Source organism: Alosa sapidissima, chromosome 9 (genome assembly GCF_018492685.1).
Source record: "Alosa sapidissima isolate fAloSap1 chromosome 9, fAloSap1.pri, whole genome shotgun sequence".
NCBI classification, from domain to species: domain Eukaryota; kingdom Metazoa; phylum Chordata; class Actinopteri; order Clupeiformes; family Clupeidae; genus Alosa; species Alosa sapidissima.
This window is the reverse complement of record NC_055965.1, coordinates 20,533,565-20,559,126: the sequence shown is the minus strand read 5'-3', so window position 1 is coordinate 20,559,126 and position 25,562 is coordinate 20,533,565. Positions and strand designations below refer to the sequence as shown.

Below are 25,562 nucleotides of genomic sequence, written 5' to 3'. Positions count from 1 at the left end.
CATTTCGGACACCGAGGTCATGTCCTCGGTATTTTTTTCTTCAAGTTTCGTTTCATTCAAGTTTCGGTCTCCTCTATGTTAAATGCATTTCCTCACTCTAGTAACAAAAGTTAATCGAAATTAATGATACCGCATTTGAAAGAGATTTAACGTGTTTAGAAAGAGATAATAGCACTTTTGATTGGTGTCCCAGGTGTCATTATTTTCCAAACGTGTCACAAAACACACTAATTGAACGGTAAACCTACCTTTCCCCTCCTTTTTTCTCATAATTAAAGCCCGATGTCATTTTCCGTCGAAAAAAGAACCAGGCAAGTTGTATTCAGGTAGCCTAGTTGTATCGCTTGGTGGCCGTCCACAACGTTATAAACTTAACCTAAATAGTTGGCTGCTGTAAGCTACAATCGGATGTTTTGGTATACTCTTGTTGTCTCAATGATAATAACATCTCATTTCAGACTAGGCTATATTTCAAAGTTTGACGTTCATTTGGATTATTAATATAACATCGTATTTTGTCATTTTTGGCGAAGACAAAAGGGATATTGAACATATTTAACATTCTCTAACCATCGTGATTTCGAATTGGTGCAGCTTTCAGCACAAAAACTCATTTTATTCTTTTGCTCTTTTGCATTGCTCTATGCTGTTCTATGGTGCTTTCTGCCTCTTGGTTGCGCACGCATGTCATTGTCCTCACCTCACCTCCTCCGTTGGTAAACGGGAAACCCGTGTATGGGGGTGTGGTTAACTGTAAATCATACAGCTGTGTACAGTTGTGTACTATCTATCGTGACACGACTTTTCGTACATGGGTTTACTACCTTAGCTTTGTGATCACGTTGTCATTAGCGGTCTCCTTACAGGCAATAGGCTAATATCCATCCGGAATACAACTTGCCTGGTTCTTTTTTCGACGGAAAATGACATCGGGCTTTAATTATGAGAAAAAGGGAGGGGAAAGGTAGGTTTACCGTTCAATGTGTTTTGTGACAAGTTTGGAAAATAATGACACCTGGGACACCAATCAAAAGTGCTATTATCTCTTTCTAAACACGTTAAATCTCTTTCAAATGCGTATGTACCGTGCGGTATCATTAATTTCGATTAACTTTTGTTACTAGAGTGAGGAAATGCATTTAACATAGAGGAGACCGCGGCTGGTTAGAACACTTTTCATTCACGGTTATATTTCTCCGTCTTACAATGCGTTAAAATGGTCAAATTGTGACAAAGTTACACACAAGCGCACCGATTTTGCCTACTGTACCTTTGTTCTTGCGGCTTGCCTATCTGAAATAACTCCTCTACATTTGCTGTCCCCATCCTTTCTGTTTTCGTTGTTTAAAAACGTGTTATATCCATGATGAGTCTTGAGTTACTGAATTAGCTTATAACATTGTGTGCTGATAACCAGCAACTATAGATATTAAAAGAAAACAACAAGTAGCCATAGCCTACAACTTCTGTAGGGTGTGTATTCTCTCTCCTGATCAAACAAAAGGTGTGCGCGTGCAAGTTCTGCTTAAGTTGATTTTGATAACGTGTTTACAAACTATTTACAGGAAATTGTAAATAGCTTAGTACTATCTTGCAGTTAATGGGATACTGTGCAGAGTTGGGAAGTTATAGGAGGCCAATTTGGGGTGAATACACACACACACACACACACACACTGGACATTTTCTCTCGTTGTTGAGTAGCACAGTGCGTATACGGCCGTACGCCTGCAGGCGCCCCTGGCCCTCCATCTGTATTCAACATTCCCTTTCTCACCTTCCCTCCTCCTCTTTGTCTGCTCTACTTCCGCTGGCTTTCCAAATGTTAACTTTGTTGCAGCCTCTGTTCAAGTCAGGTGAATTAAGATTACTGCAAGCCGTAAAGTTGATTTATTTTGTACAATGGATTTGTGGGTATTGAAGTTTAGGCTATGTGAGCTGCGTTGTGTTCAAATAGTTTACTAGGCTAGCCTAAGCCTACACAGTCCGTGATAGCCAAGTCGACTTTCGTTTTGACATGTCAGCGGTAGCCTATCTGCAACGACGTGTCACGTGACGGTGCGTTAATGTAATAAAATTTGTCTTGTCGGATATTTGTATTAAATAAATGAAACGAAACTTGAAGAAAAAAATACCGAGGACATGACCTCGGTGTCCTAAATGGTAGCTACGGTCATGAGTAAGGCTCAATAAAAAATGCCATTTATTTCCGTAAGGCACACACCACATATTTTTCACATTTGCTTAGCCAGAGAATCCCTCCACCATGGCAATGATAGGCATGTGTGTATGGCACTTACAATGACCAGGATAAATGCTTCTGACTAAAAGTAGTGAGAATGCCCTTAAAATAGTCAAAAGAGTATACTTATACTTAGTCTAGGGTTCATATGCACCCACTGCCCCCATGTGCCAGATCAAGTAGAGTCTTTCAATAGGTTTCTTTGTGCAGGTGTATTGCTTTGTTTGGTGATTAAACCTTAGCATATTATTGGATTCAGTCCTCTTTGTTAATAATAGACTGCAGAAGGTTGTAAACTGTAAGTCAGTCAGGTCAGTGATGTTTGAGTTAATAAAATAAGTTTTACTCAGTAGGAAAGTGTTACAATTCTAGAAAGGAGTAATGTTTGCCCTAAAACATGTGTTTATATTCTTAGCTGTAGTAATGTACTTGTGCACAATCCTAATTTGGATGCCATGAAAGAGGATATACTTTACCATTTAAATTTGGGGACAGCCACACATGATTTGCCAGCCATATTTGGAGATGTCAAGGTAAGTCAACATACACAACAAGCTTATAGGATTATCTCTGTTTAACATTTAGTGTGATGCAGTTTATTTTTTAAATTCTTTTGTAATGTTGTATTTTCATAGTTTGTATGTGTAGGTGGCAGCCCATTGAGGATGAAGGCATTCATAGAGTTCATCGGTCATGAGTTGGGCTTGGATGAGCCTAAAGCTGATTACCCCAACTTCTGTGCAGGGACTGACCGCTATGCCATGTACAAAGCGGGGCCGGTGCTCTCAGTCAGTGTAAGGAAACGTACACGTTTATGATTTCCCTCTTGATGACAACACTTTTTCTTTTTGTCTGTAGGGAGTTAAACTCCACCAGCATGATCTTACAGACTGCATGTCAATCTAGATTCCCGTTTTATGCTACTAGTTAACTAAGTTACTAAAGACACTAAACTCCCATTCTAAAGTGTAGTTTCAGCTGGAAATTCAGCGTTTTTAAACCTGCTGTTATGTCCCCTCCTTTTAATAATTACACTCCTCATGTGTTGCAGCATGGAATGGGCACTCCCTCAATAGCCATCTTGCTTCATGAACTAATAAAACTCCTCTACCATGCTCGCTGTACTGACGTCACAGTTCTGAGAATTGGAACCTCCGGCGGAATAGGTACATTTTTATTTCTGCACAAATGTCATAGACTTCTTCCATGACAGCACTGTAAAGATGATGGTTCACTAGAGATTCTGAAGATGTAAATCAGGTTTCCCGGCCAAGTATACTGGCGTACACAAGGAATTTGGTCTCTGCATTTAACCCATCTGTGAATTAGTGAACACACAGAGCACACAGTGATGTGAAGCACACTAACCTTAAGCAGTGAGCTGCCTTGCTACAGCAGCGCTCAGGGAGCAGTGAGAGGTTAGGTGCCTTGCTCAAGGGCACTTCAGCCAATCCCACTGGTCGGGGATCGAACCGGCAACCTTTCGGTTACAAGTCCGAAGCCCTAACCAGTAGGCCACGGCTGCCCCTGGATTGGTTTTTAATTGTGAAATGTTTATCTTTACTCATGCATATTCAAACTTTCCTTTTCATTCCTGTATTGAGATAAAGCCAAACATCCATAAAAGTTCCCTCTTCTCTTTTGGTTATATTTAGATAGCATAATTAATGGATACAGGTATTTCGTACGCCACCGGCTAGCTTTGTGTCCCAAATGAGAACTCTGGCAGTCCTGAGTGCTGTCCTTCAGTAAAACAATAAAACGTTAAGGAAGCTTAACTCTCAGCCTTACTCTCTTTTTGATTAAATGTAAAGTCATCAGCTCTTTTTCAGACATGCCACATTCATAAAATACTGACACTTTGACCACAGAAAAAATGAGAATGTAAATAACAAGTAAATCGATATAGCAACCGGTTCATTTCAGTTTTATTCCGATACGGGGCTTCACGTATCGATGTAGCCGTATCTTACACGTTAAAAACGGATACCGATACGTATTGGTTAATCTTTACACCTCTAATAAGCTACCATAGGTTTCAGAACACTAGTCACGATATCAAGCGGAGTACCACAGCAAATCTTGTTCACGGCACACAACCATTTGCACACGTGCACACTACGGATCCCCAGACCATTACCAGCAACTTAGACTCCCACCCCCCAAGCCAGAAACCATTCATGCAGGCAGAGACATAACACAAACAACAAGTAAAAATGTCCGTTCGGTCAGGGCCCCTCCTGACCGAAACAAAGAGAAAAAAAAGAAAGAAAACGCAAAAATAAAAAATAAACTGAGTCTCACCCGGCCACTGTGCACTAAATAGGCCGGGAAAAATTGCAGTCTTTTATCCACTAGCAAGCCAGCAACACAGGACCTTTAGCTTGAAGCACAGCCAGAGGACTCCTATTTTGCCTTCACAGTGGATGGGGTTGGAGTGGGCACGCCGCCGCTTTCCTGGCGTGATGACGTCACCGTCCTGGGAACCCGGAAGCACTGCGCCACTCGACTCGCTGCTGCTGACACTGTTAAGGAGTAAACAACCACGATGAGCGCTTTGTGGCAAACAATCACAATAACTTCATTCACACGGGCATTTACATGAGATCACCGTTCCTTTAGATCGGTTTGAGAGCGCAGAATAGTCTTAACGATCGTACGATCTCCAGTCCTCTCTCGTAGCCTCCTCCCTCTGCTAGACGCGGCCGGCAAGCTTCATCGGTGATATGGATTGCAGGGCCGTGCAGGAACAGCGGCACCGTCTTAATGGCTGGATGCTGGATGCTGGATCCGTGATCCGTCGTCCATGATCCGTGATCCGTGATCCGTTGTCCGTCGTCCGTCGTCCGTCGTCCGTGATCCGTCATCCGTCGTCCGTGCCTCGCTTGTCGCTCCCTCTCCCCCAGACTGCCCAATCACATACTGGTGAGCCCTTTTATTTCCCAGTCCATTACGAGCTCCACCAATCTACATCGCAGCCGTCCAATCTTCCTAGAGAGTGCCTGTATGTCATCCACCCCGTGGGCGGCGATCAGCCATACTGGTCACCGATCACATAAACAAAACAGCGGCAGACACAGACCCAAAGACTGGCCATTACAGTACATCCCCCCTCCCTCTAAAACACAATATGTCCAGTGTTCTTGTTTGCAGTCTGTATTGCCCCAATAAAACATTGATAATTATCACACGTGTCTGTCCCCCCTCTGTATAGTCCCCGATGGTCAGCAAACACACAGGTAAACAGATATGCAACACATTCAATGCAACATTTGGGAGAGATATGGGGCCGTATCTTGGGGCCCACACGACAAGAGCAGACAGCTTTCCGCACCCTCTGTGATCTTTGGCGCCCCCGTTTGGGGCGGCCAGACTCTAGGTTGGGTCACATGGTAGGGAAAGCAGACAGACAGACAGGCGGAGCTTCTGTGTCACTATGTGGCTAGTTGGGTAAATGACAATTGCTCATTCATGGCTCACAATTAGGACAGCCAGTGAGAGGCCACTATCACAATTAGGGACAGACTCTTTTGTTGCCAGTCAGTGGTGAGTAAGTGACACCGTGGCATCTTGGGTTGACTTTGTGTTGGATTTCCTTGCCAACCAAAAAGTAAAACAAGACTGGACAAGACTGCTGCTTTAGCCGATCCCTCTGCTCTCGTTTGTGGAGAAGGTTTGATGTTCGGTGACCACCTCATAGGCTCTGCCAATCTCTCACACACACACACACACACACACATACACTACACATTCCAAGTCAATCACATTTTATAGGGATCGTGTGTAAGATTTGGGTTGGTTGTTCTCAGTTCAGTTTGTTTTGTTTACATGGCTAGGCTTATTGGTTTGGGAGGCTTATTGGTTTAATTCTACCTTAACAATTAATTTTTCATACTGGTGGTTTGTACCAAAAGTTTTTTTTTTTTTGTTTACAATTTTTTTACTAGCTATTTGTGTTTTTTTTTTTTTTGTCTGCTTTCTTTCAGGCCTGAAACCCGGCACTGTTGTTATCACCAAACAGGCCCTGGATGCCTGTTTCCTGCCACGCTTTGAGCAAGTGATTCTGGGAAAGCCAGTGGTCCGGAGCACTGATCTCGATTCTGATCTGGCAGAAGAGCTGTTCCAGTGCAGTAAAGACTTCGATGAATTTGAAACTGTCATTAGCAACACTATGTGCACAATGGACTTTTATGAGGGTAAGCTACTCAAATGAAGCTGAAGGGTTATTAATTATAATTACCTGGTTAAAAGTGAGACAAGTCCTCATGATCACCTGCTTAAATACTTGGTCAAAGATACTGAACTGTACCCTGGAAATCCAGAGTTCTCGCGAGAGCACAATGGAATTGTCTCTGCGAGACACTCTGGCAAAGAGCAATGATGCACGTTACTTTTACCCCAACATTCCGGGGAACAAGCTAAATTGATGAAAACAGCGCTGCAACGTTGGAGGACAGTATACATTGGTTATAGTGTTATCCGATTGCGTCAAAGTCCGAAATCATTCAGAGTAAACATGGTCTAGTGTTATCCAATTGCGTGCAGTGAGATTTTTAAATGCATGCTTGTTGCCGCCCCTCGAGTTGGGCCTTTACATTGTTCTTTGCCAGACCCTTAATCTTTCTAGATTATCAGGGTCTGGATTTTCCAGGCTAACTGGACTGAAGGCTGGCAAATGTTTTCACAGTGCCATACAGATGAATTGAAGTCGAATCTGTACCAGAAAAATCCATCTAGCAGTATTTTGATCAAACTAAAGGAATACTCAACAATGTCCTTGACCAAGTTGACACCATCTTTAGTGTGATTATATTTGATAGTATAAACCAACTTTCTTATTCTTGGAGTTAAATTCAATCAATTTATCAATGCTGATAAATATGTTTGTGTCTAAACAGTGGGGTATTAATGTCTGATGTCTATTTGTGTCTGTGGATAAGGCTGTTGTGAGTCTCTTGGTTTGAAAAGTAACCCCAGATCCTAACTGCATACGGTGCGAGCCAGCATTGGCAACAAATCTGTTTGATTGCATTATTTTCAATTGGAATGTTCAAATCGGATACAACGTGACACAATGCTGTGCAGCGCAATATGGCATGATGTTTTGAGCAGAACTTTAGTTGGATGCTCCGTTTTTATTTCCTTTTTTTCACTCGCATTCTGCTATTTTGAACAAGAAAAATGGCGCAATAGAGCAGCATGTTAAACGGATTCATCGTGGACAGAGAGCGCCCAATGCTACGCCACAGTCATATGCTCACATGCAGTTAAGATACTGTAAACTGTAAGGTTGTTTCATACGTTCACGTCTGCTGTGGCTTCTTTCAGGTCAAGCCCGGCTGGATGGGGCCTTCTGCTCATATACAGAGGAAGACAAACAGAACTACCTTAAAGAAGCCTATGCTGCAGGAGTCCGCAATATTGAGATGGAGTCTTCTGCATTTGCTGCCATGTGTAAACGTAGCGGTCTTAAAGGTAGGACAGTTTGTGTATTCTGATAAATATTGCTATTTGATATTGCTACCATACGAAATAAGCAGCAGAAAATGTATACTTGAATTTACAAAAGTTTACAAACTTGCTTAATATTGGGAGACCTGAACTTTTGGGGCCGGTTCCTTGGACAGTGATTAAGCCTGGTCCTAGACTAAAATATATTTTTCAGTGGAGATCTTGATGTTCTCTTTAAAGACACCCTTAAGAGTTTTTTTTTTTACCTTAACGTGACGTTTTCAACATAATTTTGATGGCACATAACCTCATAACATGACGAACAGCACTTCTGCCATTGTCTGAGCAGCCCTCTATAGGCAACCTAGCAACTTTCTGGGTAGGAACACTGCCCCCCCCCTTTCTACAGACTGCTGTTGGTGCATTCCCTCTATATTATATCGGAGTTATGTTCATACTTTGTTGCAAAAGACGCATATTTAGTTCGTTTATTATTGCGCTTCTCTGCTGTACCCAGGGCCAGATGTACTAACGCTTTTGCGCCCACTTCGGCGTATTTGTTTCGCAATGTGCGATTTTCAGTTTACACTATTTTGATAAATACGACGGAAACTTAGGTCTGACAGCGTTCGCAATCTGCGGTTTGTCCATGACGCTGATAACGCTAAGTTCGCAAGTGTACGTACTGTACATCTGGCCCCCAGAGAGCAAATCTTGTTTAGAACGGCTTTATGTCTAGGACTAGACCTAATCTATGTGCAGGAAACCGGCTCTTCATGTTTTCATTAACATTTCTTGTTTTATCGTTATGTTAAATATACTTTTTTTAAATAATGGATTTATAGCCAGAGTGATTGCTAAATACTAACAGTCGAATGATCTATTCTGTTGTAGGGGCAGTGGTGTGTGTGACTTTGTTGGATCGTCAGAAGGGAGATCAGATGAGCGGCTCTCAAGAAGTCCTTCACGGCTACCAACAGCGGCCACAAATGCTTGTGGGGCACTTCATCAAGAGGCGTCTGAATGCCATGAGCAGAGGCGTCTTCTAAATCATCTCCTGATGCTGACAAGGCAAAGACAACCTGAGATTGTCATTAGAAATGGTGGCTTACTTGCACTGTCAATTATACAAATCCTTTGCATTTTACTTTAAGCATTGCATTTAGTGTGATCAAGGCCTTCTTTGCTGATGAGCCTTTCATTCCAGCTAAATCACATATCTTGCTATATTTTTGTGTTTTTTTTATCGAAGTTATAGATAAAAAACTGGGAACATTTTTGTTGGGAAGTTTTAGATTTATTACTGAGATTTATTGCTGATATTTTCATAACGTTTTGATAAAGTTTTCATACTGCAAACAAAGTATATTATGTAATGCTGCAAGAGAGAGAGAGCAGTGCACAGTGCTTTCCTTGTATTACAGTTTTTTCTGATGGCTTAAGCACATTTTTTGTAACTATTGGCTATTTTTGCAAAATACACACAAATAAGAAATCCTTTCACCAAATCAGCAAAACATTGTAGTTCTCTTGCAAAAACTAATAAACCTTGCTTAACTCTTCAAACCTTCATATCAAACACACACTGATGGTATGAATAAAAAACATATCTGGCTTTTTGCTTTCTCTGTGCACAATGTAGGCTATGTCAGTTTGAGGTCATACTCTTGTCATAGTTCTGTAAACATACAGGGATCCAAACTTCAAGTATTGGTGTTTATTTACACACATCAAAACAAACACAAGTGTTTTTTCCCCAAGTCAAAACACAAAATAGTCACTGAAATTTCACAAAATTTCACTGAGAAAAAAAAAATCAGTCTACATCGTGTCATGTCGTTTCTCTGGGTCTATATCACAATGTCCTCTAGTCCAAGGCACCGGGGAAAATATCTTCTCGAATGCCGTATCCAGGCCTGACATGATGTCTGGTCAATAACCCCACACATGCCTCCATTGCCTGTAAATGGGCTATGCATAGAAGAACTCTTCAATTGGATTCAAGTATGGAGAGTATGGGGGGAGGTTGAGTACAGTGAAGAGTGGGTGATCTGTAAACCAGTTGCGGACCAAAGCAGCCCTATGGAAACTAACATTGTCCCATATGATGACGTGTCTGGTCTGCTCTCTGAACATTAGTGAGCATGTCATTTAAGGTGTCCAGGAATGTAATAATGTGTGCAGTGTTATATGGGCCTAGGGTTACATGATGGTGAACAACACCATTTTCACTTTAAGCTGCACACATAGTTATGTTACCACCACGTTGTCCTGGGACATTGATAATGGCAAGGTGTCCAATAATGTTCCTGCCACGTCTCCTTGTTTTAGTGAGGTTAAAACCTGCGTCATCCACAAAAAGCTCCATTTCATCCATTCTTTGTAAAGGACCATTAAAAGTTGATACGACATTAAGTTAGTGATAGCTAAGTCTCTGTAAAGGTCCATTAAAGTTGATACGACACTAGGTTAAGTGATAGCTAAGTAGAGCATCAGCACAAGAGTTAAAAAGAACATCAGCGCATGCATGTGCTAGATACTAGAACTGCTGTGGTAGATCGGCGGTGGTAGATTGGTTGCTATATGGTCTGCGGCTCTGCAGACGGATATTATTGTAATAATGTACCTTACTTGCAATAATGCAAGCAATATGAAGCATATAAATCTGATATTTAATAATACAAATAATAAAAATGTTTCCATCCAAAAAAAATCGGATTTGAGAATTAAGACTTGCAATGTTTGAATCTTCACCAATGTGAAGCCATTGTCATTTATATACATGTAGTACACATAGAATAACATAGCCAAACAGCCACTTCAAAATCACTCAGCTCCTCGCTCGCAGCATTTTTTTCATCGTTTCCTCTGAGTGAGTGTGCCGCGCCGTGTGTGGCAGCAGGAGCGTGGTGGAGCAGCAGGCATCCCAGCAGGCCTGAGGCAGCAGGAGCAGGTGGAGCAGCAGGAGCAGCAGGCCTGAGGCAGCAGGAGCAGGTGGAGCAGCAGGCCTGAGGCAGCAGGAGCAGGTGGAGCAGCAGTAACTGGGTGACGAGGGTCTGATATCACGAACCCGCCGTTGCGAGTCTGTGTCGCTTTGGATACAAGTGTCTGCTTCATATTACTCAACGTCAACTTTTAACTTTAGGAGCGGACAGTGGCAGAGTTGTCTGACCTCTCACCCCACATTTCTCTCTCTCTCCTCTGCTGTGTCTTAGAAGTTGGATGAGACGACCCAATGAACTAATGAACTAACCAGAAAGATGATGATGATGTTTCATCATTCCCTATACAACTCTACCTGGGAATGAACTTTGAATGTCCTTTACATGAGACATGAGTACTGAGGATGGTCAGTCTGTTTTCTGGACTTAGTTCATTTAACACCTGGTGACAGTGGAAGATGAATATTGTACAGGAAATGTGTTGAGCAGAAGGAATAAATGCAGTATTGGTCTCACAGTTGAGTCTCAAAAGGCAGTGGGCACCCCCTGGACTTTCTTTCCCACAATAACCCCACATCAAAACTGTACCGGGTTATAACATGTAAAGTGGACTTGCTGACTGATGTTTCCTTTAGGTCATGGTCAAGTGGAATGACCTCTGCTCAGTGAGATACACATGTGACATGTAACTGGACATGATGCTGCACACACAAACACACACACACATAAAGGCAACAAACTGTTTTTTTTATTTCATTTTAATTTATTTGTATGTAGTTTTCATATAAGTTGAATGCTGTTTCCTTTTCCATTACCCATATCCAAGTAAAGACAACATTTTAACCACTTACATATGCAATTTATTATATAACAAAAAAGTTATAGGAATAAACAAAAAATATTACTTAAATTAAATAACGGTGGATCAACACTCCCAGCCCTGAGAAAACCTGTTCACTCTCACTCTATGCTCATTTTTTTAATCTTCAGAAAACATACAGCTACATACAGGGATGGATTACTGCACGGGCCTACTGGGCCCAGGCCCAGGGGCCCAAGGGGTCAGGGGGCCCTGAAGCCCAAGCCTTTGCATGGAATCATTGCCTCAATATCAACAAATCAGGATGTAGGCTATGAATCTGATTGAATTTAGTATTGGCCATCCCCAAAATGCACCAGAATACAGGAAATCACATCAAACAAATTAAAAAAATTCCACACACACACATATACGACAATAAGTGGGGGGGCCCTTATTACATCTGGGCCCAGGGGCCCAAAAGTTCATAATCCGCCCATGGCTACATACAACATTCTAGCTTCAAGTTCAAATGTCAACACACAATATTCATGTTCTATCTGATATCTAGTTCATAATTGTCTAAACAGTGTGCTCACCATTTGTAAAAGAATAAAGGATAAAAATGGAATAACAGAGAATTAAAGAGAGGAAGGGAATACGTGTGTTTGAGAGGAGGAAGAAAATGAAGGGATGAAACAGAAATAAAAATGTGAGAAAAAGCAGGAAAACAGGAGGGATGATGGTACACAGAGGAAGCAACACATACACACACACACACACACACACACACACACACACACACACACACACACACACACACAAACAGAAAATCATACAGAGAGAGAGAGAGAGAGAGAGAGAGAGAGAGAGAAAATCAAATATGCACACTCACATACACACACAAACACAGAGAGAGAGAGAAAAAGAGAGAGTATCATATATAAGAGTATCATATATATACAAACACACACACACACAGAGAGTATCATATATAAGAGTATCATATATATACACACACACACACACACACAGGGGGTTGCTGGAAAGTAGGGGTGGCGCAGTAGCCCCACAGTAGGGTCTGGGGACTCACCGTTCGCAGTGCTCAGTCCCAGGGGCGGGATAATCAGTTGTCTTTCAAATTCCCTCTGCATGCAATAGGATACCACTACAACTCACGAGTCCCATGCGTTTTCCCACCAGCGCAGCTAGTTCGCTAGTTGATCAAACTTTTGCCAACTTAAAAAAAAAGCTGAACTCGTGTCGCGCTGTTCGCCAGGAGCAGCATCCATCTTCTTTGTTTTCAAGTAGCAGTGAAATTCACGCCGAACCGTCGCAACTCTGCCATCATTAGGCCCGCCTACCGACTCACGATGTGATTGGCTTAATCGAAGTTCAATTTTTCCAGCTCGGAAGCCAATCTTCAGAAATACCATACTTCGGCATATGATGTATAGCTTAATTATCCACCATTTAGGCTACAGAATTAGTATAGTTATATCACGTAATCATGGACAAACGGAAAGAATTTGACTTGACTTTCAGCACCTCATTGAGACCATCTCTGAGGAAAGGTGAGATTTTGATACAGCAAGAGTGAAAACATTGATGATTTCAACATGCTTTTCATTTATTTGGCAAAAAAGTAAAATGTGTTATTGCCATCTACAGGAACTTTTGTGCCCTTTTAGCAAACTAAGATTCACTAAAATATTACAGAATATTTTATTTCTACACATAGCGTAGCCTACCAGAGCTATGCAAGATAGCTTCTAGGCAACCACATAACATTGACAAGCCCTGTAAATGTGCACTTTCTCTCCTGTCTCTCCTCTACTGTAGTTTCTCTCAACAGGGTATTTGTTCACTGAAACAGAGCATTAGATCATCCATGTGAGGAGGACCCAAAACACATTTTAATGATCAGCGGTGTGATTGGCAAAGGTAAAAAAAAGGAAAATATACGTAGCACGGAGTGCCCCCCCCCCCCCCACCCCCAGTGTACTATAGTGTTGGCTACTGTATGTATTTACATCAACTACATTTTTAAAAAATAACCCCTTAAAGGATGACATCTGATGACTTTTATGGGATGTATTGATACATTGAGATACATATATTTTGAACATTGTAGCATATTACATACAGCCTATAAGGCCTAAAGAAAACTAATTTATAATAGAGCAAAGTAGCCTAGGCCTACATAAGACTAAACCAAATATGGCTGAAATATATAGGCCATCATGATAATTTAAATTATAACATGTTTTGTTTATAACGTAAACCAACATTGAGTTAAAATGTTGACTAAATTATTTACTGTTTGTTATTTGATATTAGGCCTACTGATATTGATGCTGATTGAAGAGATTGCAACTTGAAGGTTGTTGATATTTCAGTTTCAAAGAGAATAAAATTACATCGATTCCTCTCCTCCCAAAGTAACACTCTCCTCCTAAAATAAATAGCAGGCACTAACTGTTTTATGCTAATGCGCCAGGATTGTGTAGGCTACGACACTAGTTTTACAAGTGCACACACTAAATGGAGAGCTAGGGTTAAAATGCAGACTGCGCCTTTAAATAGGCGACTTTTTATCTATCAGCACAATGCTACAGTAGGCTATTTCCACTAAATATTCAGCTCAATATTATGTGCAAGACTAATGTTTAAGCATGCCAAAGCTTTGATCTCTTAGCACTGTCACCATAACTGAGACCTTAGTCCCGCCCACAACATTTGAGGTCGGGAAGTTCGGTCTGGCATTGCTCCGTTGTGGAGCAACTATGCTCGCCCCAGACCTGGGCGGACCAATCAAATCAGGCTTTACGATGGACAGGTGAGCAACAGCGTCTCGTCTATCACGTCATCTGAGCACGCTTAGGTTGATTATGTTTGCAACAAAAACGCTGTGGCTAGGAGACAGATGGCTTCTAAGACCCCTTATGGAAAATGCATATTATTTCAATGAGGTTGTATCACTGAAAACGATTATTTCTGAAAACTTTGGCCAAAGTTGAGATGTGGGAAAACTCATGGTTTCACTTTCATCAAGGGAAAACAGCGTGTTGCATTGACATGTTGTTCCCTCGTTCTTTTGAAATCTCTGATTGACCACCTGTTCGAGGGATTTGTGACAGCCTTTCCCAGCTGTTTATAACATGTTTGTAGCATATCAGTGTTCAACAGAATTATTTTTAAAAAACGGAGGAGATATCAGCTTTTTCTAATCGCCTACTACGTATCTCTTAGATTTTGCTAATGAGTGTTGTAGGAGATATTGACAGCACAATAACTTTCACAAATGACCAGAAAACAATGTAAAGGCATTTGTGGAGAAGAAGGATGGTTCAAGTTTCCTCCTACATTTCACGGTAAGCTATTTCGTTGCTCTGATTGGTTAGATCTATCCAATTGAGTGCAGAGGCATTCCCCCCCTGTATCGGTTGAAACACGCCCCATAATTACATCCCAATGGAGCAGTATCAGACTCATATTCTGACTAGAATTTGAGTATGACAACATCAGGCTAACACTGAACTTGAATCAAGCATTCTTTAGAACGCAGCTGATCAAAACTTTCACTTTCAATGAAATCCACTAGCAAACGGACTAGGCTACTTATCAGCCTACTACACGTCAGGAGAGGGGCCGCTCATATAGCCACCTACTCCCCTTAATTATAGCAAATAATTGAGACTTCCAAAGAGTTTTTGTGAGAGCTACTTTGTTAACGTTTGGGAAACTGCGAGTAAGGGCCTGCGACCACACAGCCTAAGCTGCTGAAGTGCCGCGAAGGTGCCGCAAATGAACCTGAGAAACAATTTGTTATATAAGGGAATTTAAGCTCACAATATTGAGACCTGCCCATACTCTCCCAAAGCTCCCGATTTAGGGAGCGGCAAACTCAGGGGGAACAATGGGAACATGCAACAGAGAGCAGGAAGGAGAAAGAACACACACACACACACACACACACACACACACACAGGAATGTGTGGCTCTTCTCTGTTGCAGGATTTGGAGATCATGTGATCTGGCACAGGGACACTGAGGAGCCAGCCCAAACATAAAACCCAGGATAGAGGGCCTCATTGAATGTGGAGTGGAGTGTATGCAGGTGGGTGAGTGTGTTGGAGGAGACGCTGTAAAAGGACAGAGTGCCTGCTGGCCAGTCCAGGTACACTCCTACTCTGCTGGAGCAGGAGGAGGGGGCAGGTATGGCAGTCTCCTTATTATTGTGCCAGGCATAGTAACTGTTACCATAGCACTCCAGTCTCCAGGACTTGTCATTATATCCAAACCTGCTGCTTTCCCCACTCACCTCTTTCCTCTGGATGCTTTTATATGCCACTGCTATATAAACCACATCACCACCACTCCACTCAGCCTCCCAGTAGCAGCGTCCAGACAGACCCTCTTTACACAGCACCTGAGGCCAGTAGGAGTCAAATCTCTCTGGGTGGTCAGGATACGGCTGCTCCTCACTCACATGTGTCACCTTTCTGTTCCCCTCAGAGAAAGAGAAATGTCTGTATGCTGTGTTTGGGTCCAATGTGAGCTCACAGGCATCTGCACATAAGAGGAGAGAACATCCTCATCAGAACATGGGGTAAAAAAGGACATGTTTACACAACACACACACACACACACACACACACACACACACACACTAGGGCTGGGCGATAAATCTATTTTATTGATTAAATCAAATTTAACGTTCAGGTCGATTTATTTGGATGAAAATCAGTTTTCTGAAATGTGCAGACAAACACAGCCATAAAAGTGCAGATGTGCACACACACACACACACACACACACACACAAACAGAGAAACAGAGTAAGCAGCCGGGTCGATTTATTTGAATGAAATACGCTACTCAGAATAGTGTAATGTCGGATCGTGCAGGCAGCACAAACACAGACAGTGCAGAGCTCACAAACGCGAGGAAATAATTGTGAATTGTAGGCCTAACTAAGGGATGCAATAATGCCACCAACAACCAAAATCATTTATTACATGTAAACTAAATGTAACTAAACTAAATGTAATGTAATTTCATTGTAAATCAAATTAAATGATTTCTCCTCTTTGTGAATGTATGTGTCTTCATACAGATTCATTTAAAACATGTTGCAAAGATAGGCGTATTGCTTCAATCTGTGTATTTCATTATGCCATAAGGCTATTTGCCTTGTCTTACTCTTTAATAATTTCGGCTATTTATTCATAATCTTCCATCCTTCACAGTAGGCCTACTCGTGTAGCTCACACATTCTCACCAGCAAACAGTGTTGCCAGGTTACATGACGAAAAACAAGCAGCAGGTCTCTGACAATAAGCCCAAAAGAAGCGATCCAAGACCAAATACAGTAGTTAGCATCCACTCCCCGAACCCTTGACATTACATTTATGGGGCGGTCATGTAAGAGGGGCCTGCAGTTACAGTGCAGAGCCGATGCAGAGGCATAGGTTAAAATGCCCTCTGTGTACGTGTAGACGCTGCGTAGATTCTACGCAGAAACAACACGAAGCAAGCCCAAAAAAAGTGATCGCATAAAAAAACACGCCCCCAAAACCGCAATCCGTGACTTCACAAAAAACAAGCCCAAAGTAGATTATAATAAGCCGACTATGGCAACACTGCCAGCAAAGACCTATCACCTGTCACTTATCATTGTATGGGAGGTTTTTTCCATCATTCGCGCATTATAATCATCAGCCAATCAAGGTGGTCACCTTGTCACTTCAATCAAGCTTGTGCATGAGTAATGATGTCAACCACAGCAACGGAGCACGTATCTGGTCATTTTTCCTTGCTAAGAGTAGGTCTACTAAGAGAGGCTTTGTGAATAACTTTTAAAAGAAAACTCTAGCTAAAATATTTTAGTGCGATATAGGAGTACTCCTTGTGGTAAGATAAAATGCTTCGTGAATATAGCCCCTGAACAAGAGGCTTTTGTGCAACAGGCGAAGAATACAGAAAGATGAACCATAATGCACCTTTACTGTAGTGGAATTCGACAGAGTCTTTGGGAACCAATGCTTTAAAGGCCTTTCACATACAGTGGTGGCCTACGGCACAGTGACATAGCTGCTTAATAAAGACCACTTCATCATAAATAGGATATCAGTACATCACTCAACAGTAGATCAACACTTACATTTTCTCAGTTCTCCACGGGCATGCCTTTAAAGGAGGGAGAGAAAGAAAGAGAGGGATAGACAGAAAGAGCATAAGGAAGAGAGAGGGAGAATCAGAACATTAACGCCCCACTCTGTAATCGTCAGCAGCATGTGAAATGTCCTCATATTAAGGGTTGTAGAATAAAATAAATCTATTCATGTTTTAGTAGAAGTAAATTCTACCATTATTAACAGATAATAATCTTCACCAACTTGAATGTTTTAAATGGCTATACAATAAAGTTGCTGTGTTATAAGAGCAATAGTCCACACAAAGCCTTGTTGTCAGTGACCTAGTAGGTGCAGATGGTGAATGTTTTCAGACTATTAATGAAACTGCATTGACATTAGACCTGACTGTGGCACGACCACAATGACACTCAACACACTCCTTACCTATAATGTGCTGCTGAATGCAGCAATGAGCCACTTAAAATCTTGCTGTCAGTGACTCAGCAGATGTATTCTAACTTTGTTGTGATGGTATGTTGTTGATGAATGTTTTCAGAGTACATCATATCGTTCATTATTACACGGCTCTTCATAATGCTGCAGAATGCTCCATTCACTTGAATGGGCCTTCCCAACGTTCGGTGGTCTGCTAATTCTCAATAACAGACCGTTGCTAAGTATAACTGACCGCTGTCAAGGAAAATAGGTTTTGTGCTTCTAATTCACATTTTTCATATCACTACGCAAGGACTGGAACTTCATTCAAAAGTGAAAGCAGACGGTTGATCAGCTGTGTTCTAAAGAATGTTTGATTCAAGTTCAGCGTGTGCTGTTGCGAACTATTTGTTTCTCAGCAAAAGCCACAATGAAACGGTAAAAAATAGGCTATAGCCTAGGCTATCTAGGCTAAAGAGTATTGTGGGGAGTTTATTGTTTCGTTTTGGCAAGTAGCCGTGTAATAAGCGGGATAATGTATAGAATGCCGGTCATTATCGGGACACTGCGCGTGCCACAGGCACCGTTGGAGGTGCGACAGGCCTAAGGCCCAGCAGAAAGACCACCACACTGTAATGAATAAATAATGTATCACTGACTCAGCCATATCAGACATTAGACTGGACTCTGACATGACTACAATGACTCAACACATTCCCCACTTAACCCATATGCTGGGTCGAAAACACACTGAAATAATGTTGTGTGGTGAACATACTGGTACTGAAACCACGTCTCAAACACATTTAAATAATGTTGTGTGGTGAACATACTGGTACTGAAACCACATGTCAAAGACACTGTTTAAAAGCCTGAGGAGAAAAAAAAAAGTCAAACACAAACCTCAATGTCTGCAGCTTACAGCTGATGCCACTTTTCAGTGCACTCAGAAGCTGAATTTCATTGATGTTTAAGTGATTTTCACTCAGGTCCAGTTCTGTCAGGGAGACCATGTGCTGCACAGCAGAGGCTACAACCCCGAAGAATTCCTCTGTCAGTTTACAACCAGCAAGTCTGCATAGAGTGACAAAGTGCAAAATGCAGATAGGAATGATGTCATTTAATTTAATCACTTGTATAATGCATAAAGTCCATATAAAATCTTAAAATATGCACTCTTAAAATGAATGTGTGGAAAACAACACAACTGGTGTTGTTTTTTAACACATTTCTGTGTCCAGATAGGGTTTCCCGCAGCACTTTGCAGTCAAGGCCTTGGCAAAACGCCAATCTCCCTTCTCCGCAGAACGCATTAAAAAATAAGAAGAAACATGTCATGAATCGAAAAATAATCAGATTTTATAATCTTTACATATGTGATATTGTATGCCTCCGAATCAGAGCTAGTGAGCGGAGCTGAGCGGTGCAAATATATCGCTCCTCGTTCTCAAGAATCAGTCAAATCGCGAACAGCCACAACTAAGTTTAATTGTCAGGTGTGATGAAATGCGTTCATATTCCACTTTTTATGTCATAAACGTTGCAGGCCTATGGAAAGGTTTAGTGGTAGGGTTGTCCAATGATCAAGTTGTTGCTTCAATTTGTGTTTTAATTTATGCGACGCACCGATGCTGGGTTCATCCGTTTGGCGCAAGTTTAAAATATTTAGCCGACTGCGTGATTTGTTATTTTCGTTCTTTTGGCAATTAATCCCGACTGATCCCTTTAGCTAACGTTGCCAAGCTTGTTTGTTGTTGCACTATCAGTGTTGCAGTCTTTTAAAATAAATGTTCTGAGTGAAATATATTGCCGTTGCTCTTAGTTCTTTGGGACCGGGGAGCTAAATTGACCTGACGCGAATTTGACCGGAGAAGCGGCCGAGTAAACAGCCACCTGCTCTCAGCACAATGTTGACTTGCGCGTCTAATCGGACGCGCAAGACTGACAATAGACGGGCCTAGGCCCGTCCAGGCCCATCTGTGCCTACGCGTATGCTTTCTAAATTATTTAGCTAACTCCATCCCCATCAACGACCTTAGGCTATATGGCCAATATCTTTGAAATGTAACGGTCTTGGTTTATTAGTTGGCATGCCTCAGACTCGTGGTGTGAGCGGTATGGGAGCGGAACAGAGCGGCCACGCCGGCCTCTAAATGAAAAAGCGCTCCGCGCTCAAATTCCATCCATATTACACAAAACTATAAAATGATCTAAACTTCATTCACTCTCGGTGTATAGATCAGGACAGACTTTCGGAACAGGCTGCAGGTCAACAGTCTGACAGCCTGCATGAAGATAAGCATTAATGGTCCAATAAAACAGTGCAATTACCAAAGGGCCCTTGAAATGATCTTTTTAAAGCCAAGGAGGATGGCTTGTAACAGTGCTAGTTGTCAGCTCTGCCATAAGTAGTGACTGATCACATTTGCACATTTTGCACTTTCTTTTGCACTTATTCTATAGTTTGTAATAGTCTTTGTTAAAATTGCACAAATTACACAAATATTTTGAAATATTTGCATACTGTTGTATAGTTTGTTTGGTGTTGTTACTTTGTTCTTTGTTAACTGTTATTTTGAGAAGCTGGTTATTTATTTATAATGTAGTGTTTAATAAATAATTGTTAAATATACAGAGTCTTACAAGACGCCAACACCCACACCCCCCCACCGACGGCAACCGATACAAGACCCCCCCCCCCCCCGCTCGGATGGCAACCGATACCAGACCCCCCGCCCCCCGGGACCTACGACCTACCGCCTTGACTAACACATTTCCTGCGGGAAACCCTGCATGATAGGCTATTTTTGGCAATAACCATATAAATTATGGTATGGAAATACACTGCGTTCCAAATTATAATGCAAATTACATTTTTCTCAGATTTTCCTAAATAGTTGATGCAAATGACAGTCAGTATAATTTTCAAGTCATCAACCGTTAGAGTATAATTCGAATTTTATTGAACAAACCTCCCAATGATAACAGTATTTTTTTCAAAAATAAAAAACTCAAAATGCACTGTTCCAAATTATTATGCACAACAGAGTTTCAAGACATTTTATAGGTTGTAAAGAACTAAAAATGGTCATTTGTTGAATTTGCAGCATTAGGAGGTCATATAAATTAAATCAAAAGTTATTTCAATTAAAAACATCTTAACAGGCCAAGTTACATATTTACATAGGACCAATTCTTTCATCCATTGAACTTTCATCCATTGAATTGAGTTCTTGGAGAGTTTCTCTTTGCAGGATGTCAGAATAGTGTGGTGATTTTATTAAGGCATCATGCTTGTATGTATTGGTTTATCAGAAATGATTCCATTTATCAGAAGAATGTTGTTTGTGCAACTGTTATGCAACATTTGCTGGAAGTCATGGGACTGGACTGTCAGAGACTAAGAGTGAAAGTAGACAAAACAGGGCCTGGGAGAGAAAGGTACTTACCAGAAGGGCATAAATAGAAGGAGCTAGCAGAAGAGGAGATGCAGGGACTTTCCAGAAAAGGGGAAGTGAAACCAAAGTTGGAGTGACACATAGAACCAAACAAAACATACCCTGCCTGGCAACAGCTTACACATAGAACCTGGTCACATGTATTCTGCCTAGCAACACACATTTTTTAATGTTTACATGAGAAGGGTTTTCCACCAATATCTCAAGTCCAAAAACGGTCTGATTGGCTAAAAGGGGCCTGGTGACGTTCCTGGGGATAGGAACGCCTCCCAAGCCCCTGAGAGCATAAAAGAAAGAACAGGCACATTCAGATCAGATCTCATCGGGGTGGCAGCTGCAACTCATCGCTTATTGCCTGACGGTCCAGTCCTGACGCTGTTTGGATTGTATTTTCACTGCAATACGGCGAATAAAGGATCAGCAGTCTTCAACATCTCTTGTCTTGGTGTTCTCCTGCGGGTCTTTGACATCAGAGTGCTAATTGGGTTGGAGGTTCGGAAAGTGGATACTTTTTCCACTTTTTGGATGTGAACTGCCTCCCACCCTCATAGATCTTTTGCTTGATGATGCTCCGAAGCTTCTCAATAGGGTTGAGGTCAGGGAAAGATGGGAGCAACATCATGAGTTTCTCTCCTTTTATGCCCATAGCAGCCAATGACCCAGAGGTATTCTTTGCAGCCTGAGATGGTGCATTGTCATGCATAAAGATGATTTTGCTACAGAAGGCACAGTTCTCAGTTCACACGCCACTCATCCGTAAACAAAACTGTTAGAAAATTAGTCTTCATGTATTCCTGAGCCCACTGCCACATTTCTGCTTGTGAGCATTGTTTAGGGGTGGCCGAATAGTAGGTTTATGCAAACTTCTTGAGGATCCTACACCTTGCAGCTCGTAGGACTCCAGAGGCACCAGCGGCTTCAAGTGCCTGTTTGCTGCTTTGCAATGGCATTTTAGCATCCTATAAATTTGTCTGGCAAAAACCTCCTTATTATGCCTTTGTCTGCATGAACCCGCCTGTGCTCTGAATCAGCGACATGTTTCTTCACAGTACGATGATCACACATACGTTTTCGGGAAATACCCAATGTTTTCATACCTTGTCCAAGGTAGTGCACAATTTCACGTTTTTCAGCAGCAGAGATAACCTTTTTCTTTCCCATATTGCTTGAAACCTGTGGCATGCTTAATAATGTGTAACATCCTTAAGTAGTTTTCCTTTGATTGGGCTCACCTAGCAAACTAATTATCACAGGTGTCTGAGATTGATTTCAATAATATCATAAATTCATAAGAATACAATCCATGAGTTTAATAGAAAAACAAAAAAATAAATGTTTATGACACTTAAATCCAATTTGCATAATAATTTGGAACACAGTGTAGTAGGCTACTATTCACCAAAGTAATGTATTCATACAGTCTTGGGAGCCGTGCACAACAAATTAAACTTGATCCTGACTATCATCAGCAATAAACTCTTTTTCCTCGTCTACAGTTAGAACTCCGCAGTCAGTCATCTTTGTTCTCATTGTACATGTGAGCTGTCCATCTTGCAGCACATGTAAACATGTCATCACCTTTATCATTAATATCATGATATGACAAATTCTTATCAAGTGAACCACAGATTGGTTGGAAAGGAGCAGATGAAACACAGTGTTACTACCACAGCAGCTGTTACTTGTTGGAGTATAAATTCCCTACATCTCAATGAAGAGTTGTAGTGAAAAGAGAAAGCAGTTCACGCCTGCCTATAATCTTTGGTCCAAGTGTTAAAGGCAGTTGACAGTGGCTGTCATGGCAACATTACAGGAGGAGCAGAAGAATGCAGTGAAATTGGATTCACGGTTGATATTTAGTGCAGTCCTAGGCTATCAGATTTTGAATTTTTGTAGGCTACATTTGGACATAACAAAGCACTTCAGCTTAACTGCATGATCGAGTGATGTGATGTACACTACAGTATAATGAATTAAAGAAAACAATAACTGTAGGAGCCATTTATATTCACCTTTTTGCTACAGTAGGTCAATTTAGCTATTTGGGGGAGTATTGCACTGGGTGTGGCACTCACTGGGAATTAGGTATATTTACAGGTGTGGCAATCAATTAGGGAATGGTGTGGATGGCGCGGAGCACCCACTCCACTACAGCACGCCACAGCACTTTATTAATTTATTATTTTCTACTTTTCTAACAGGATCACCACCCAAAGAGAGCTAATGCCTGGACCTAGGGTTCTTTCTGCTATGCGTTGAGAACACCATGCCATCCATACCGAGGCTTAAAGGATATCAACAATAATTATAGTGGATGGAATCCACCATCTTGAAATCTCCTGGCTTCTTCTTCTTCTTATTATTATTATTATAGTGGATGGAATCCACTATCTTGAAATCTCCTGGCTTCTTCTTATTATTATTATAAGGGAAATTTAATTTTTTTGCAACATCCATAACGCCAATGAAATGTGATGGTATGGTATGATGTGAATGATTACATGAAATTTGAGCAGTGGATATTTTTGGCTGAAGAATGTGAATCAGAAAAAATGCACAAAAAATGAATGTTATACAAAAGCCAAGACACGTGGAATTGCCCATTCAAGAATGAATGCGACTCCAACCACTTAACGTACAGACATGTTGAAATAACCGTTGTGTAGGTCTCGAGTTTGACAAGAGAGTTGTTGTTTCAGATTTTTTAAAAAGTTTATACTTTTTGAGAAATAGGGGATTAAAAATGTTAAAAAGCTCATTTTCCCCCCATAGACTTGAATGGCTGTGATGTCATAATGGCCTAAAGCCAGCTGCGCTCGTTAAGCTCCTAGAGTAGTTCCCGGGCTAATCAGAACACTGGCACAGGTGTCACCTGTGAATCCAACTGTCTCAGCTTTAATGCATACAATCTGGCGCTCCCTAAAACTACACATCCTGTTGAAGTGTTTCCCGTGTGTGAAAATAAAAGTCACAGCCATATCTCATGCTTTGCACATTATATCTCCAGAACGCACATGCTTCAAATTTGGTTGTATGGACTCAAAGATGAAGTGAGTTGATGTTGGGAGGTCAAAGGTCAAGTCCATGAATACTCTGAGCGCGATATCTCAAGAATGCCTTGACATACATGCCTGAAATTTGGTATGAGTGTTTGTATGGACTAAGAGGAAGTAAATTGACGTTGGAGGTCAAAGGTCAAATGTCAAGGTCAAAAACACCTTGAGTGTTATATCTCAAGAACGCCTTGACACGCAAGGTTTTTTGGTACGAGGGTCTGTATGCACTCAAAGATTAAGTGATTCAATGTTTTTTTCCAGGAATCTCCCCACCAACATTAAGCCAGCAGCTTTCCATCCACTATTGTAATTCCTCTGGCATTACATTTCTAGTATTTATTGTTGCTATCCATTTTCATCCGAAAACAGTTTCAGACTTTCAGTCACTACACATTCTGTGTGGGGGACTGTCTGCAATATTAATAATATCGCTTTTACACTTCCTCAGTGTTCTGGTGTTTCCTAAAGGAAGAGACCGACTTGCCAGAATGCATAATTAGGCCTAGCAAAAACAGCCAGCGTTAGAAGCTTTATTAAGAGACACAATCTTTAAATATAAAGTAAATAAAATATAAAATATTAAATATAAAGAAAAATTATATTTGTCTCTATTTTATTTCTTTATTATTGCTATTGTTTCATTTATTGCCATTGTTCCATGATATGATCTGAACCGTGAGTTTGGTGATCCTCATTTTCATTATAATATGATTAACGGGAACGGCAACTTTCCATATTTCAAAATATTTCATATTTCCATATTTCCCTTTTTCAAAACTGTACTTCTACTCTCACTCAAGTAGAGTGTTTGAGCAAGAGTATATATACTTATTAACATTCTGGCTCTTATGATGTAGCCTAAAAGTCCGATCTCAATTGTAAGTTGCTTTGGATAAAGTATAAGTAAGTATAGTATAAGTATATATACTCTTTTGATCCCGTGAGGGGAAATTTGGTCTCTGCATTTATCCCAATCCGTGAATTAGTGAAACACACTCAGCACACAGTGAGGTGAAGCACACACTAATCCCGGCGCAGTGA

At 41.2% G+C, this 25,562-nt stretch overlaps 2 protein-coding genes across 25 annotated transcripts in view; one reads left to right on the top strand and one right to left on the bottom strand.

The window, feature by feature from the left end:
- Positions 1-756: 756 nt before the first annotated feature.
- On the top strand, positions 757-11,480 carry LOC121718080 (uridine phosphorylase 1-like). Its single transcript, XM_042102921.1, has 8 exons — positions 757-964; positions 2,657-2,774; positions 2,877-3,035; positions 3,293-3,407; positions 6,228-6,437; positions 7,570-7,716; positions 8,587-8,764; positions 10,610-11,480. The coding sequence occupies exons 1-7, from the start codon at positions 924-926 to the stop codon at positions 8,739-8,741; spliced, it is 945 nt and encodes a 314-aa protein (XP_041958855.1). The 5' UTR covers positions 757-923; the 3' UTR covers positions 8,742-8,764; positions 10,610-11,480.
- A 3,449-nt stretch (positions 11,481-14,929) lies between these two features.
- The window catches only part of LOC121718036 (NACHT, LRR and PYD domains-containing protein 12-like), a 135,617-nt gene continuing 124,984 nt past the window's right edge, over positions 14,930-25,562 (bottom strand). For 7 of the 24 annotated variants that reach the window (XM_042102800.1, XM_042102792.1, XM_042102804.1 and 4 more), the window contains 3 exons: positions 18,911-19,081; positions 17,599-17,624; positions 14,940-16,005 (listed from right to left, as the gene is read on the bottom strand). In XM_042102800.1, coding sequence (XP_041958734.1) covers positions 15,461-16,005; positions 17,599-17,624; positions 18,911-19,081 — 742 coding nt within the window. In that variant the 3' untranslated portion in view covers positions 14,940-15,460. Of the gene's footprint in view, positions 16,006-17,598; positions 17,625-18,910; positions 19,082-25,562 lie in introns of all 24 variants that reach the window. The other 17 variants (XM_042102809.1, XM_042102802.1, XM_042102815.1 and 14 more) reach the window with 7 other exon arrangements.

Excerpts from the sequence above, each read along its gene's own strand:
- LOC121718080 (XM_042102921.1), top strand. The coding sequence starts at position 924 with ATGACATCGGGCTTTAATTATGAGAAAAAGGGAGGGGAAAG. Across the intron at positions 965-2,656 it reads GAGAAAAAGGGAGGGGAAAG|CTGTAGTAATGTACTTGTGC; the intron begins GTAGGTTTACCG and ends TTATATTCTTAG. Across the intron at positions 3,408-6,227 it reads TGGAACCTCCGGCGGAATAG|GCCTGAAACCCGGCACTGTT; the intron begins GTACATTTTTAT and ends GCTTTCTTTCAG.